The following is a 17,481-nucleotide window of genomic DNA, read 5'->3' as shown; positions in this document are numbered from 1 at the left end:
TTGACATTTCCTGGAGGCGTGTCCAGGTGGCCCCCGCCCAGTGCAAATATACTGCAGCACAGGGGACATGTCTTGAGACCTCGTCTGCAGTCTGCGCGATCTCCCTGGGGGACATAGCACTACGCTCCAGAGTATACTGTTAGATCAGAGCAGCACACACTCAGCCTCAGAGTTTTCATCGCTTCTCACGTCACAGAACAGGAAGCTCTACCTTCAGTCCTTTGAGAAACTGTTTGGTAATAGCCACTGCATCTTTGGGGCTGAAGAGGTCACTTCCTCTGACCCGTTTACCACCATATTCAACAACTGCAGACACAAGCTGTAAAAGAAAAAAAAGAACAACTGTTTATTGCTTAGGTATCAGGAAGCTCATTTTATAAAAAATAACTTTATTAGGGCGGTGAGGCATGAGAGGACAGAATCACATAGCTTGTAAATAAACAGTATGATTTTTCTTTTGTTGGGGCTGAGACTATAACAGTTTGACTCCTGGGGTTTGGGCTTAATATATAAATTTGGCACTGGAAATTGGGCTATGCTGTGAGGGCCTGTTCTCCAAGCCAAGCAACAGCCGGTCAACGAGCTCAGCTGGGCCCTGGCTAAAGGGTCCTCTCCTCCGGCTTGCTGACTGCTTGTGCCCTGCCCCCACCTTATCCAGCTGCTCCTTGCCACCTGTTGTAAGCAACTCTGCCTTAATGGCACATGCTGTCAGGGAGGGGCCAGAGGACATGTGGAGGGGGAAGCTAGAGAAGGGGAGCACTGCCTGTGCAGGACATGCAGAGGGGGAAGCTAGAGAAGGGGAGCACTGCCTGTATGGCTATGGCAGAGTACTCATCCCTGTCTGGTAAAGGCTTTCCAGGGATGGCCTTTTGGGAGAGGAGCACCCACACCCCTCACCCATGTCTGTAAAGAAGCCCAATAAACTAATTGGTTCCCCAGAGTGAACTCTGGCAGAACTGTGCCTTGGTTTGTTGTTCAGACCTTAGGAGGAGCGGCAGACATCGCTTAAATCTCCCCCAGGGAAAGAATCTTAGCGACACAGTATATGCTAGCCTCTGGGAGGCCAAGCTAGGAGGACCCTCAGTGTGAGGCTCCCCTGGCTACAGTGAGAGCCGCTCTCAATTAAGGCAACGCGGACACAGGTCACCTTTCGGTACTTGTCAGAAACCCCTTTGCTCCTGAGGTCCATCAGGAGTCCTGGCAGGCTGTTGCTGCTGTGGCGCTCGTAGTGCAGGGCGTAGAGCATCACCAGGCGGGCCGCATCCAGCTCCGAGACTTTGGGATTCTGCAGGAGTCTCTTCACATTCTGAGGACACCCAGAACCAGTATTAACCTTTCACTTGAGTGGCCTCTGGTGGAATGCCCAAGATCATAAGCTTACTGAGTGCTAGAAACACATCACGCCATCCTGTTTCAACTACAGAGCAGCAACTGCTTCTTATTCAACGGAAGAATTAAACAGGAACAATTCCCACTGTAGTCGCTTTAGAAAAAATGAATCCAGCAACCATTTCTCTTGCCTTTCCTGACAGCCTGAGTCATCTCCCTGATGAGTAAGGAGTGCAGACTATTTCTACCTCAGCCAACACAGCCACAGCAGAATGGCCCATTTCCGGTCAAAGGTGTTTCTTTTAGCATTGCTCACTCTGTTGTATCCAAACAGACACAAGCTGGTAGACTTACACAGGGTTGGGCTTAATGTCCAAGAAACACCACAAGTAACAGCGTGTCTCAAGACGGCGGAGAGAAACGTGTGACGTGGTGGCATGCACCCTCTAAAATGGAGAACTTGGGATCTGAGAGGCAGCAGCTGGAAGCAGAGGGACAGCATAAGTCATGTTTGGATGTTCTCACCCTCATAAGGCCTTCCTACATGGCACAGATCTGTATTTATTATACAGCAGAGCACTTTTTTCTTTTTTTTTTTTTTTTTTTGGCTTTTTAAGGCAGGGTTTCTCTGACTGTCCTGGACCTGCTTTGTAGACCAGGCTGGCCTCAAATTCACAGAGATCTGCCTGCCTCTGCCTCCCAAGTGCTGGGATTAAAGGTGTGCACCCCCACACCCAGATCACATAATTTAAGGCAATAGTACATTTTAGACCCCACAAGGCAGCGTGCCCTGCCCTGCTGGGGAAACACTAGTGTGTTTGAGGTAATGTCTGTCCTCAGTGAGCTCAGAGACTTGCTGAGGGATGAAACAATAAAGCCCCTCTGCCACAAAGCACGTCCCTTCAAAGTACTTTAGCTTTGTAAGACTGAAACACGTGAACACACACCGTAAGAGGGAAGACACCTTGGCTCACGTGTCACACTTGCAGCATGGACAGGCTTCCTTAGGATTAAAGAGGTTGCAGTGCCAATATGTCAATAAAAGGAGAGGCAGCAATCCTGGAAGAAGTCTATGGCTCTCTGACTTCAGGGGCTGCCACACCGTGCCACACCATGCTAAGCATCCGGGGAAAAGGGCAAAGGCAAATGAGGATGCAAAGATGCTTCACTGCAATCAAATAAAAACGAAACAAAATACAAAACCCAAACTGACTGATGAAGAAAACCTTAGCTGTTGTCTTCACTTTGGACGAAATTAATCTCTATAAGAAGTAAACATTTTCAAGACTTTAGAGCATAAAGAAAACATTAACTCCAAGAATAAGCCTGCAGAGATGAGCTGGCTTCTTTCCATGTGCAAATAAAATGCTGCTGAGCTAACTGTGGCGGTATTACTTTATCTAGTATGCTAGCTTTCTATGACAGGGCACACTCTGTCATCCAGGGTGGCCTGGCACTTGCCTTTGGACTTGTGGGATTTCTCATGTGTATGACTTAAAGTGCCATGATTCCAATATGGCTAGGGCTGTTATTATGATTAGTGCTCTGATTACAGGGTTAGACAGCTTTCTGTTTTTTTTTTTTTTTTTCTTCTTAAGTTAGACTTTAAGTGGTCAGCTTTCTCCATAGCTTTTATCTGTGCCCAGTACATGGTTTTATAGGATGCGAGCTTTTCAGGAGTAATGAGAGGTTCTAGAAAAGCATTTTACCACCATTAACAAATCCCAAAAGTTGAAAGGTCATTGTAAGTGGGGAGGGGAGTGGGGGCAGAAAAGAATGTGCTTCCAGCTGCAGAGGAGTCAGGGAAGCCTTCATCAAGGGCAACAGTGCGAAGGAAGCAATAAAGGCTGAGCCAGAGCCACTATTAGTAGGGCCATGAAAATCAGGGGGAGAACTGTGACAGGGTAGCAAGACCCTAGAAGGCACTCGCCCTGAGGCCAGAACAGCGCCTGTGCAGTGCTCTACAGCGTACTGGACTTTGAGGCCTTCTATTCTGGAGAAAGCAGGAGCCCGGAGACTGTGCTCTCTGTAGTGCGTCCCAGCAGCCTTGTCCAATGTGCAAGACTTCTACGCACAGACACAGGGCTAGCTCGCACAGGGCAAGCTCTCGACTACAAAGCTCTGACAGGGATCACTACAGTTGTTTTCCTGGGTTAACGTTTATGTTTATCATTGTCCTTAAGGGATCAAAAAGGGAGAATGTTTTCACTTAGACACCACATTCACAAGAATTTCCTTATTCTTTTCTTTTGAGATAACCTTCCTACAGAATAGTCACAGAATACAGCCCACTGAGAACATCTGTTTTCTATCACAATAAAAAGACATTTTAGGCATAATTTATCAGATATGTGTGTGCGCACACATACACGCGTGTGAGCTCTCTCCCTCCCCCTTCTCTCTCTCTTGTTCATGCTCTCCCCACCCCATCCCACTTCTCACCTAACCTGGAAAATTTAAAGCACTGTGAGATCTGGGGTCCTGATGTCACTCCTCGGCACACACAGTATCTGATTTCCTACCCTGAAGTTACTCCCCTTTTAACTCTAGTCTGCCCCATTTCTGGTTACACCACCATTGGGCATTTAAGCAAATCTGACGAGCCCACACTTCGAGGCATGGAAATTTGTATGGGATCAGACTATTTGCAGGGATGGGCTTGTGCCCTTCTGGTTCGCTCCTTTCTAACTGCTCCACCTGAACCCTGTCGCTCTCTTCCTTACGATTTCACACTGGCATTAGACTTCCTGGCTGCACTTTGCTGTCCCTTCAGGAACGTGGCTCAGACCCTCCGAAAACTGCTTCCCGACTCCGTGCCTACTTTAATCTCTTAGGCTATTCTCTTGTGAAAAGGTATGTGTAGGTGCAAGCTGAGTTGGAAAAGCAAGACATTTTTGCTTGCCTTGACTCCATGTTGGCGTTTGACTTCACTGTGACCTGCTGCCCTTGAGTTCTGTTGGCTTGTCCATTTGACCAATGGTGGCATAAGTCTCACACAGATTCTAATCACTGTGAGCACACCAGAAAAGAGGGGAAGAAGGAATGAGAGGGCTGTCTGTAATGGTGTATTTATCTGTGGGAACATAACTGATTTATGTGATGGATGATTCTTTTCTCACTAAGATTCTCATAAGTCTTACCACTATGAAGAAAAAGAAATACACTATTGCATACAAATGGATGAAGGGAAAACCAGAAAACTACTGTCTGCTTAAGAAGTCAGGATTAGGGAGGTGAAGGCAGGCACATCTCTGCAAGTTCAAAGTCAGGCTGGACTGCACAGTGAGACTCTAGACTAAAAAGGGTAGTTGGGGGTTAAGATTCTGTCAGTGAGAGGGCTCAGTGGATAAAGGTGCTTGTCTCTAAGCTTGATAAGCTAATTTTGATCTCTGAACCCACATGGTGGAAGGAGAGAACTAAGTCCCACAAACTGTTCTCTGGCCTCTGCCCTCCAGAGTAAACAAATAAATAAGGGTGGGCTGACAAAAACAAAGTGAAAGAAAACTAAAAACTCTTTGTATTCTGGTCTTCCATAGGCATAATCCAGAAATAGGTAAAGCAAAGTAAATACACTAGCTTTGGAGGTCAAGTTTCAAAAAGGAGTTAACATGCTCTTCAGAACGTAAGGAGAAAACATCTCTTTTCCAACATCTCCAGCATTTTTATTGTTTAAGGCCTTTTTAATTTTTTTATTTTTATTGTTTAAGGACTATCACCTTCCTTCTCTGTTTTCTTCTATTGGAACTACGATTAAGCAATAATGCAGCATAAATTTCTTATGACATGAAGACCACTAATCATTGTACAAATTACAGTTGAATTCAGTGGCTCATGGAACCTCCTTTTTATGGTTTTGACACCGTCACTAGAATCCCTCCTTTGCTGTACAAACAGTGAATAACAACATAACTAGCAGACTAGGACAGCAAGGTGGGCTAGCAGAGCGGCTCAGCAGCTGCTGTGATAAACGACTCTCACCTAGAGGTCCAAGATAACATGCTGGAGTGCTGGGGATCAGGAAGCACCCTAGGAAAATGGTAGAGAGCAGCAGGATCTGAGCCCACTAACTGGTAATACGCCTAGATCCATGCTCAGGGTTCTGGTTTTGAGACAGGGTCTCGTGCAGCCCAGGCTGGCCTCAGACTCACTTTGTAGTTAAAGGTGATCCGACCTCCTGATGTTCCTGCCTCCATCTCTCAAGTGGATTATAGGCATGTGCTGTCAAGCATGGATGTATAGCTGCATAGGATGGCTCAACCTTGGAATCTAGGACTTTGGGGACCAACCGGGGGTACCAAGTGAGACACAAAAAACAAAAAAGCCCAGAGATGGGCCAATGAAATGGCCTCAAGGTAAAGGTGATTGCTGCCAAGCCTGATGACCAGACTTCAATCCCTAGGACCCACACGGTGGAAGGAGAACAAACTCCCACTGACCTCCACATGCATATAAGACATGTGCTCACACAGAATAAATAAATGTAAAAAATTAAAAACAAACAAAAATGAAAGAAAAACAAGTATTATTAAGTATGACCGCACAAAGCGGTGAGAGTCATCATATGTAAGAAGTACTAGTATTTTCTCCCACTTCAAAAGGACCAGGGTTTAGAGCAGGGAACAGTCATTTCCAAATTCGGGTCACCAAATGCTCAGGCTCTCTGCCGCTATACACACGGCTTCAGACAGGCCTCTTCTGTGTTTGTCTATGTGCCATTAACTGTGCTTTTTGCCCAAGTCACGGAGCAGGGAATAAAACAGGCCAGCTCTTTCTTCCAGATAACAGCAAGACTATGGCAACACAGGTGCAGGCTGGGGCCGCTTTCTTTCTGAAGACAGTTCTCTTCATGACATGAAAATCTAACCAAGCCACTGCCTTCTGAGGACGCACATGGGCGTCAATGGTGACACACTACACTTTGTTTCTAATGAAGTTCTTTCTAAATAAAATTCCTGTTAGTTTTTATATAACTGGTTTGAAGTGACAAATTTATAGATTAATTTTTAAATGGGATATATGAGCTTTTTTTCTTACCATGGCACACTTACTATTCAATAAAGCAAATCCCATCTCTATTCAAAATCCTCAATTCATTGCTTCATGACGTATTATTATATGAGGCTGAGTCATCTAGGGGTCAGGCCCCTGGCATCCAGTCATTATCAAACAAAAGTTCCCTTTATGGACTATTTAAATCAAATTGCAAAGAAATCCTTTGTGGTCAGGAGAGCCCAAACTACTGCTGACTGTAAAACTCTAACACACAAGAAATCTTAAAAACTATAAGTTCTAAAATAGTGATCAGATCTCAAATAGAATTCTGTTTGTTCTTGAGACAAGGTCTCATTCTTAGTCCAGGCTGGTCTCAAACTCATGGCAATCCCTCTGCACACACTCCTGAATGCTGGGATTATAGGCATGAGCAACGCTTAGGGCAAAGTTCATATTTTTTAAAAATCTATTATCCTTTTCTTTTAAAAAGTATAAAACTAACTGGGCATGATGGCCTTTGCCTTTAATTCCAACACTCAGGAGGCAGAAGGAGTCAGATCTCTGTGAGTCTGAGGCCAGTCTGGTCTACAAATCCAGTCCAGGACAGCCAAGGCTACACAGAGAAACCCTGTCTCAAAAAACCCAAAGTACAAAACCTAAAGTTTCATGTAAAAAGGATTGTAATAACTTTTTTTCTAGCTGACTTCCATATGGTAAAGAGATATAAATAAAAAAAAAAAGAGTAAACAAAGTTGACTAGTGATCAACTTCAGGTTTATCTTTATGAAGGAAAATATCAGCCATAAGAAATTTTAGGTTTAATTAAGGTCAAAATTTTATTTTTATTTAGAAAGGGGTAGAAAACTAAGTTCATTGCAATAACACAGGAATAGTTTTAATAGGCTAACAAAACGACTATAAACTATTATTGGTGGGGCTACTTAAAGTGAGTTGGCTAAGTTAAATGTTTTATCTTATATCTTTGCAAAAGATAACCCACAGTTACTAAAAATGAGCCCCAAGGTGGTTAAACGCAAAGACTCATGTTTGGCCACAGTACTGACAGTCAGGGGTCTGCTGAGCGCTCACTCTAAAGAAGGCTTCTAAGTCACCCTCCCAGGGTTCTGAGGGACACTGAGGAAGAAGGGGTGGAAAGAACATAACAGCTGCAGTCTGACAAGATGACATAGCAGGCGAAAGTGCTGTTTAAGCCTGGTGACCCGGGTTTGAGCCCAAGGAAGCACAACAAAAGTAGCAAAGAGCAAACTCCACAAAGTTGTTCTCTAACTTTCACAGGTACACCCTGGACATGTACCCACAAATGTATCATACACTCACACACACACACGCGCGCATGCATGGACACAAAATAAATTAAAAAATACAGAGCATGTAAAAGCTGGAGGACAGAGAGGAGTGCATGAAACACTGTCTTTTGGATAATGTGGCCTCACTCTCGAATTCATAGCAGCTATGTTTGCCTGCACAAGACCTATACAAGATGGAGCCCTTCAGCGTGTCATCGTGGACAGAGGGGGCTTCATGAGGCTTTATCCTTCCTTGAGGGGCTATGGGCAGCTAATGTTCTCTGGGAGTTGGGAGTAAGAAGCCATTTTCTTCAGTTGTGTAGCTACTGATATCCAACAGCTGCCCCAAATCCAGTAAAGACTTACTGGCTATGCTCATGCAAGATTTAGCAGCTCACAAAACACAACAAACAAGACAACAGACATGAAAGAGGGGTAAGGACTAGGTAGGGAGAAGAAAAGGTTTGGAGAGTGTGGAAGGGGGATGAGAGGGTGAAGAGAGAACCAAAATACATTATACACGTGTATGAACTTGTCAAAGAATAAACACACCTTTAATAAAATACAATTAAGTAAGACTGAAGGTTCTGATGGGAAACAGTCTCTTAGATGTATGATTAAGTGAGAAAATAAAATGCAGGTCTCAAGCTGGATGTGGTGGTGCACACCTTTAATCCCAGCACTCAGGGAGGCAGAGGCAAGCGGATCGCTGTGCATTCAAGACCAGCCTGGTCTACAAAGTGAGTCCAGAACAGCCAAGGATACACAGAGAAACCCTGTCTCAAAAAATGGAAAATAAAATAAAATAAAATGCAGGTCTTGGCAGAGTACTACTTGAATTAAAAAAGAGATAAACCTAGCATGTGGGAGGCAGAAGCAAGTAGATCTGTGTGAGTTTGAGGCCAGCTTAGCCTATATAGCAAGTTCCAGGCCAGCCATGACTACATAGTGAGACCCTGTCTCAAACATAATGGAGAGAGATGTGCACACAAGGCTTAGAGGAACCTGTGAGGGTACTTGAGACTGTTTGAAGACTCAGTTTTTACTGTACACCTCTTGCAGCCTATACTTAAAATTTCCTTGAGAATTAGGAAATAATGCTAGTCTCAAGAACAAAGTTTTTTTGGTTTTTGTGTATGTGTGTTTTGTGAAGGCTTAGGGACCGTGGACAATATTAAAACAGTGATGAAGCACACCACGTAAATATAAAGCCAACAGCATCTTTAGGATTTTTAAAATGTTGGTGTTTAAAACTTAAAAGCAAGACCTGTGCTTTTGTAAAGGCTGTGGTGGACTAGAGCCTCATACGTACTGCTACCATTTGGTTTTCCTGTGTATAAAGTGGCTTAGGGTGTGGGAGCCAATGTCACCAAGATTCCTGTGTGTCACACCAAATCCTCATTGTCACATAGAAACCTGAAGTGGCTGTTCCTGGCATATGGTCAACATAAGTCATTTTCCCAAAGAAACTAGGACAGCACGGCCCAAAGCCTCTGCTACGTCAATACACCTGGCTGGCTTTCCTGAATTTGGTGGAGAGGAGGAGGAGGAGGTACGTTTAGAATACAGGGCCCTATCGATGAGGAAATGTGATTCCTAAAGTGGGCCAGAAATCACTACTTCTCAAAGGACTTATTCTTTTTTCCATGGTGCCACATACAGATGGTCATTTTTGTTTTTGTCATTTTGACAGAATGATTTTGGCCTTTCTCAGGACCTTGGCGTTACCTCTGACCAATTGTCCCTGCCCCGTTTGAATCTGTCACTGACTGTTTGCTCTCTTCTGTGACTTCTAGGGTGCCCCTTACCATGCATCACCACCAGTCCGCAAGCTCCCTGGCGTCAGTCTTTTCACCTCTAATGCATTCTCAGTAGACTTGCTGTCTACAGACCTTCCCTGTGCCCTCACTTTCACTTAAGACCTACACCAGCTCTCTGCCTGTCTTAGCAAGCAGACTCCTCTGACATGCTTAAGTCAGTGCCCACTTGCCAGCTCAATTTTACCTCCGATTTCTCTTCCACACCCACTCTCAATAGGCCAAACTGTTTATCATTTCCTGCGTGCCGATGCATCTTTGCTTTGTTGTTGTTCCTGACTGAAATCCTCCTCCCAATTCTAGTCATTCCTTTCGGTCCATCCTAACATTTCCTTCTCTAAGGAAAGCTTCCTGATAACCTTGTCTATTTATGGTCAGAATCACAGTTCTGACTTAAGTAGTATCCTGAAACATTATGTAGTTTTTTTTCTTGTGCTTTAGTTTTGTCTAATTCAACCGGACTATATTTTTTTCTGGTATGAAGAGATTTATTGTACAGAGGTGGGGGGAGGAAGGGAGACGGAGGGAGGAGGGGGTGGCCATGGACACAGGGAAGGGGAGAGAAACCAAGGCAGAAGGATGACTATATATTTCTTAAGGTTAGAGTCTGATTATGTAAGATTTCTTTTCAAATCCTCTGGTGGCTCCCATCGTTTTAATATCAACCTCCTGTCAATACTCCAACCTGGTTCTTGTCTCTGTCCTTGTCTCTTTGTCTCTGTCTCTCTGTGTGTCTCCCTAGCAAGTGTGTATTATAAGGGATTGAAGATTGAACCCAGGCCCTCGGGTATGCCAGGCAAGCCCTCCACCATTGGTCGATAGCCCCTGCCCTTCAAACTATCTTTCTGCTCGTCTGGCGAGCACTCCTCAGCATGCACCTCCACCAGCTGCGCAGTGCTGTGCCGTGGCGTCACAGCTCGAGGCCTGTTGCTCCCGGGTGACAGTGGCTCCTTTTCTCCGCCTGCTATCTGACTTATCTGTCAGAACTAGTTCTCATACCCTCTTCATCAAGAATCTGGAAGGTCACTCCGTGTGCTCTGCGAAGGCCGTGCTACAGCCCTGACTACATGGCCACAGTGCTCTGTAACTTTCATGTGTATGCATGTCCTGGTTAGTGGGCGTAGGTACACGTGTGTTCTGGTGTGTGTACATGCATACACCTGCATTTAGGAGCCTGAGGTTGATGCTGGCTGTCCTTTCCGGTTGTTCTCCACCCTTGTTATCTTGAGACAGGGTCTCTCACTGAGCCTGAGGCATACCAACTGATAGACTGGTTGGCCATTAAGCTCCCCTTAAGCCTGTGCCTCCACCTCCTAGTGCAGGGGTAGAGGCGTGCAGCACACCCGCTTTTTACGTGGGTGCGGGAGGCCTGAAGTCACGCCTCATGCCTGAGCAGAGCACTTTACCTCTGCACCTGAGCAGTGAGTGCTTTTCCTCATCTCTGTGGCCCGCCATCTTTAAAACCGCCTTTTTCCTTCTTGCAGGGTGAGCACTCTGAGGGGAAGGGTGCTGTCTCATTTATCACTGTTCCTCTGTATCCTTACCACAATTTACATGCAGCATGTTATCATGCTTGTGAAATGAAAAGCAATCTTTACTAACCGATTCCTTTTTAGTGGTGCTGGGAATTGAACATAGGGCTACATCTTCATCCATCTTTTATTTATTTTGAGGCATTGTCTCACTCACTAAGTTGCATATTCAGGCCTTAAACTTGTGATCATCCTGTGTTCCCAAGTGCTGGGATTATAGTTGGGGGCTACCACATCTAGCCTCTATGTGTTCCTGACTCTGTGGTAAGCCAAGCTTCACGTTGGTAAGGAAGGGTTACTTGCTGCTGAAGCTTTCTCTACCCGGCACAGTGCCCACACACAGTAGGCGCTCACCCAGGACAGTGCTCACACACAGTAGGCACTCACCCAGCACAGCACCCATACACAGCGGGCGCTCGCCCAGTGGACTGACCTGGAGAGCACTGGAATGGTCATTCTGGCAGGCGAGTTCTTGCTCAACCTCTGAAACCTCCAGCAGGTTCCGCTCACTGACCAACCGAGACAGTTCTCCAACCACCGTCACGTGCTTTGATACAGTCCCGGACATCTTCTTGAACTGTGGGTAATTCTCCACAAAGGCCTGCCATGGAATAAACATTAATGTTACAGTCTCACTAAGCGTAGGCATCTGCAAAGAAAAGACTGCAAAAAGCTGGGGTTACTTTCCTGCCCAACATATTATGCTTAAGAAGAGAAAGGCTGGCCCATGTCCTTAGGTCTTTATAGAGGCCAGACATACAGAACAGAAAGGAACAATGACTTGATGGGTGTGTCACCATGCTGTGTATTAAAGAGAAATCTTACAGAAAGCATCTCAACCTAAACCAAGTGACTTGCTGGCTGTGAAGAGCAGGTGCTGTAATTACAGCACCTGGGAGGCTGAGGCGTAAGTGCTGCCATGAGTTCCAGGGCAGGCAGGCAGGTCTAGACAGCTGTAGTGGGGTCTAGAGCAATAAACGCTGCTTCAGAACAAAATAGTACAATGCAAACCAATGCGAGTAAGAAGCTAGCTGAGCCCTAACCCACACCTGGAATTTCAACACTTGGGAGGTGAAGATGGTGGGCTTTCCCAAGCCTCAGGCTAGCCTGATCCAGCTATAGAGCAATTACCAGCCAGTCACACATAACTCAAAGATAAGCAAAGAATCATGGTAGAAAATAGACCTGGAATATTCCAGACATGTTGCCTGCATAAACAGTTCTAAAGTCTCATACGTGAGTTATCCACATATGTGCTTGATTTACCTTCATGTCTGCTATGGATTCTAGCTTCTGCTGTTCTTTTGGTTTTCTCTTCTGGAAGTCTTCCATGAGATTCTTTATATTGCTACCAATCTCTGCAAAGTTCAGGTACATATTCTGTAAAAATAGAAGCCAGAAGTAAAATTCAAAACTAGTCTGGTTTGGAGAAATCACAAAGATGTGAAAGAAAAAAATTTTGAACACAGACTTGAAAGACAAATTCCATTTTAATGACTACATCTGGACATTAGCCAGGACACTAGTGATGAATACCATTATTATTCCCACAAAGAGCTACCAGAATGGAAGAAAGCCAGCAACTATGTGAGCACCCTGACAAAATGCTGCCAAGGCCAGCCCCCAAGCCTTTCGCCATCGGAGGTGCAGACTAACTGCGAGAAGCCTGTCGTCTTTTCACAGGAAACCCCCATGTGTCCCTGTCCCCACAAGCCAGCACCGACACTTTACATAAAAACAACTGAGAAATTAAAATCACCTACGTTGGCATAGAATTCATCATTTTCGGCAGACAGGACCACCTCTCTCAAGTCTTTGCTGATCCCTGGCACTCTGGAAAGATCAATCCTGTTGTTGTTTATGCCCAATAGTTCATGGACCATGGCCTGATATGTCCACTGGAGAAGTATGACAAAGAGAATTGGCAAACGACAAAACATGGAAATATCAAGTACTTAGGAAAGCAAAGAGTGAAAACATCCCTAACAACTAGCCTGTTTCACACCAAGTTTCTTTATTTAGTTCATATTTTCATTAATACTTTTTCTCTAGTAAGTATTAAGATTGTCACTTTAATTGCTTAAACACTCAAAAAAATCAAAATACTTTTATATTTCACACTTTAGAGAAAATGCAACAAGATTAATACTTCTGATAGAAAGAAAACAATTATAGCTATCATTAGCTGTGATTTTTGCCTGGAATTACAAGTATATTTTTGGTTTCATAGACAGGGCTATATTGGTACTGCAGTTATGAGCTGTGCCACTTCCTGAACACTTCTATGGTTTTCTGCTGCCTGAGAAGTGTGTTCTTGCAGAGCTGAGTGCTTCTATATTTATCCTGGGAACACTAATATTATCAGAAAAAACCTAGTGAGTTAATCAAAACACTGGCATAATCAGATGCTTGCCTTGGAATCCATTTTATCCTGTTTTAAACTGACTATGAATTGTGAAGAAGAATACATTTCTAGCCTAAAAATGCAAATTTGTTTGGTTAAAACCAGAAAGGTAAATTGTCACAAATCTTCCTTCTCACCACTTACAAAGATTGAATTTTTACAAAATTAAGCATCTTTTAGCAAGTTATTACTACATCTACACTCCAAATGCTAGAGATATTTACATGTACATTTATAACAAACTAAATTTATTAAAAAGTAATTTAAGGAGGATGGAGAGATGGATCAGCTGTTAAGAGCACTGGCTGATCTTCCAAAGACCCCAGGTATTCCCAACATCCACATGGCAGCTCAAAACTGTTTGTAACTCGAGTCCCAGGGATTCTAGGTTCTCTTCTGGCCTCCGTAGGCAACAGGCACATTCATGCTGCACGGACATACATTCAGGTAAAGCAACCATACACATTTTTTGAAAGAAAGAATTTAAGATATAATAAAGGAAAGTACCTTTAAAAGTTCATTTGTGTGTGTATGTCTGTGCCACATGTGTGTGGATGCCCTTAGAAGCCGAAAGAGCCTCAGATCCTATGGACCTGGAGGTAGAGGCTGTCCTGAGCTGCCCAGCATGGGTGCTGAGAACTGAACTTGGACTCTCTGGAAGAGCAGCCAGTGCTCAACACTGAGCCGGTGCTCTGGCTCTAACGATGGTGCTTTATTGGCTAAAAGATTAGTTAAAGGACTGAAAAGATGGCTCAGTGGTCAAGAGTACTGGCTGTTCTTCCAAAGGACCTGTAGCCCAGACCCCAGCACCCACACGGCAGTTCACAACTGTCTATAACTCCAGTTCCAGGGGACCCTTTTGGCCTCCAGGCACACAGGTGATGCAAAAATACATGCACAGGCAAAACAGCCACACACAGAAAAGAAAGAAAGAGAAAGAGGGGTTTCAACTTCGACAACAAATTAAAACCACCATCACCAACAACAAAAATACAGACTTGCCCAGGAGGGTCCTGAGTGAGCCAGGTCCCTTCAAGCATTTATGTGAGTACAGTAAAGTGGATAGAGTCATCATGGGCCTACCACAGCGCTTACTCCGCAAGCAGCATGTGTTTTCTCCTCCTTTCCCTATATAGGGTTTTATGTTTAGACAAGAGAGTCTCTCCTTTGACCCTCACATACACTGCTGGGTTTCCTACATGCACATAATGGGTTCTCAGCGAAATGTGTTTTTCTTTGGGATACAGAATTATAGATAATTACTTTTCTTTTTATTATTTTAAAAAAATATACATTTTTATTTTCAATTACTAAGTTTGAATGTGGGTTTGTGCATGAGTGTAACGCCTGCAAAGGCCAGGCAGGACATTGGATTCCTTTGGAACAGGAGTTAAAAGTGCCATGAACTGCCCATTGTGTGGGCTAGGAAAGGAACTCAGGCCCTCTGCAAGAGCAGTATGTGCTCTTAGCCACTGAGCCATTCTCCAGACTCTTTCCCTCCCTCCTTCCTTCCCTCCCTCCCTCCCTCCCTCCCTTCCCTCCCTCCCTCCTTCCTTCCTTCCTTCCTTCCTCTCTTCCTACTACCAAGCTCCTACAGATGTTGCTTATTCTACAGCGGCACTTCCTTCCACAGCGGAGTACCTTTGGCATTGACATTACTTCGTGCTGAGAAGAAACTGACATGGAGATGATGGCTTTCTCTCTACATCTGAAATCAGCACTCACAGAGCAAAACTACACACAAGGAACTGCTTAATTTGCAGAATAAACATGAGGAGACACAGGCTACCTTAGGAGTGTATTATCCAGAACAGTGTAAAAACCACCACAGATACAATTTGGGAAGTGCAGCATGAGGCATAAAAGACAAATTCTACACAACTGGAGGGAGAAAGCAAACCCTGCCTAGATTGCTGAAGCATTCTTTAAAAAGCTGCTCTCTGGATTTTGAGGGGTTTCAAGAGAGAAATGTTTTGATAGGTGAAATGGGAAAGAGAAGGCATCCCAGATAGTGCAGAGCTTAGATAGCGATTACATTAAAAGCACAATGGCAAGAAACCATGTCACCCCTTTGTAGCAGTGAGAAGTTGGGTATATATACTGAAGGCGCTTAGGTGCCAAAATCGTTAGTTCATTTTTTTTCTTTTCTTTTTTTTCCTTTCCCCTTCCTTCCTTCCTTCCTTCCTTCCTTCCTTCCTTCCTTCCTTCCTTCCTCCCTCCCTCCCTCCCTCCCTCCCTCCTTCCTTCTTTCCTTTCTTCCTTTATTTTGAACAGGGTTTCCCTGTGTAGCTTTGGCTGTCTTGGACTTCCTTTGTAGACCAGGTTGGCTTCAAACTCACAGAGACCCACCACCTGCCTCTGTCTCTGCTGGGATTCACCACTGAGCCCAGCTAGGAGACTTGTTTTTAACCCCATAGGTAAATGGGAACGACAAAGATTTTTAGGTTGGGAGTTGTCATTTAACAACCTTGGTTTTGTAGAATACAGACTGAAGAGAAATCAAAAGAAGAAACTGAATAGAGGCTTGTTTCACTGTTACTGCACAAGACTGGGGATTATATCAATGCATAAGCAGTAAGGTCAGAAAAGAAGACACTGGGAGCAAGAGTCCAGAGTTGAGAAGCTGCCTTGATAAGAGTGGGACATCAGCAGGAGGGACAGGAGAAAAGAGGCAGAAACAAGCATGAATGAAAACCAGGACACTAGGACACCAAAAAATACACAGCAAAAAACAAGAACAGCTAAAAACAAGGAGGTGGGTAGAATGGATGTTATTTCCATATTTGCATTTTAATGAGCTTCACTCAAAATCATCCTTCTTTATGCTAACAAAGGGCCCTGCACCTGGTTGAGCAGTGGGGTGATGGCATCATCGCAGCGATCTAGAATGAGAAGCAGTGGAGGAACCTCTGTCCGCCGGAACTCAAAGAGTTCATATTCTTTGCTTATCACTTGCTGAGGAGAAAAGAGAAAAATAGTTTGGTTAAGCAGTTAGCTGCAAGTAGAGATGACAAAAATAGGAAATGAATAAAAACTCATGTAGCAGTTCTCCCACCCTCACAGGCCTCCTACAAAAGGGTTCAAAAGCTTCAGAAAGCTTTGTAGCACGCGTTTAACAAGTCAGGACCTGAAACCTTACTTTACAAGTGATTCAGCTGAGCCCTAAAGTTAAATAGCTACGAATATTTCATAGGTTAAACCTAGAGGTATTAGTGTTAATTTGTTCCTTTTTTTTATTGTTCTGAATTATATAGTTATACTTCTTTGCCAATAAAACTAACATATCGTCTTCTTTGCTCCCTTTCTTTTCTCTTTCTCTCTCCCTCCCTTTAGCCCCCCACCCCCATCCCCTCATCTTTATTTTGAGACAGGGTTTCACTATGCATCCTTGCCTGGCCTGGACCTTGCTATGTAGACACCAGGCTGGCATTGAATTCACGTAGATCTTCCTGCCAAGACATGCACCACCATGCCTAATTAACTAATACATGGAAATGATTAGCCTGAGGTTTAGAACCAGGAACAGGAAATACTATACCTTAACACATTCTCCAAGTCTCTTTGCAGCCTCTGACGAGAGCTGGTAACGAATCATGGGGCACTTCTTCAGAGATAAGAGGAGAGCAGTCAGCCCTTGAGTTGTTCTGGATAGCTGGGCTAGATCCCAATTTCGACCCTTTGTGTTAATTAAAAGAAAATATCTTAATTTTCTCCTATAACTCCACTTACTTGATGAATTAATTTCCACTTGGTTAACTTATTTTGAAAATCCTTGCCTTCCATACCTGACAGCAACCCAAAATATTCAGGGAAAACAAATGTGGATTCACAGCAATGTAATCACCATAAAATTCCTGCAAATGAAAAGCATCAAGATCAGTTGATCCATGGACTCCAGCTGTTGTGAGTACTACACTCTTCAGCTGTACTGGGGGCTATGGACTCCAGATATACTAAGTACTATAATCTTCAGCTCTACTGAGTGCTATGGACTCCACCTGTACTGAGTTCCATGGACTCCAGCTGTTCTGAGTGCTGTGGACTCTAGCTGTACTGAGTGCTATGGACTCCAGCTGTACTGAGTGTTATAGGCTCCAGCT

The 17,481-nt window shown here is 44.2% G+C and overlaps 1 protein-coding gene across 1 annotated transcript in view; it reads right to left on the bottom strand.

Annotated features, from left to right (window-relative positions):
- The window catches only part of Vps45 (vacuolar protein sorting 45 homolog), a 63,295-nt gene that overhangs the window by 34,339 nt on the left and 11,475 nt on the right, over window positions 1-17,481 (bottom strand). Inside the window, exons 5-12 of the mRNA XM_055603786.1 lie at window positions 17,167-17,235; window positions 16,920-17,057; window positions 16,226-16,336; window positions 12,741-12,875; window positions 12,244-12,357; window positions 11,411-11,578; window positions 1,148-1,306; window positions 212-319 (exon numbers count right to left, since the gene is read on the bottom strand). Coding sequence (XP_055459761.1) covers window positions 212-319; window positions 1,148-1,306; window positions 11,411-11,578; window positions 12,244-12,357; window positions 12,741-12,875; window positions 16,226-16,336; window positions 16,920-17,057; window positions 17,167-17,235 — 1,002 coding nt within the window. The remainder of the gene's footprint in view (window positions 1-211; window positions 320-1,147; window positions 1,307-11,410; window positions 11,579-12,243; window positions 12,358-12,740; window positions 12,876-16,225; window positions 16,337-16,919; window positions 17,058-17,166; window positions 17,236-17,481) is intronic.

Source organism: Psammomys obesus, unplaced genomic scaffold (assembly GCF_907164565.1).
Source record: "Psammomys obesus unplaced genomic scaffold, mPsaObe1.curated_primary_1811, whole genome shotgun sequence".
In the NCBI taxonomy this organism is placed as follows: Eukaryota; Metazoa; Chordata; class Mammalia; order Rodentia; family Muridae; genus Psammomys; species Psammomys obesus.
Note: the sequence above shows the minus strand (reverse complement) of the source record. Positions and strands in the feature narration are given on the sequence as shown.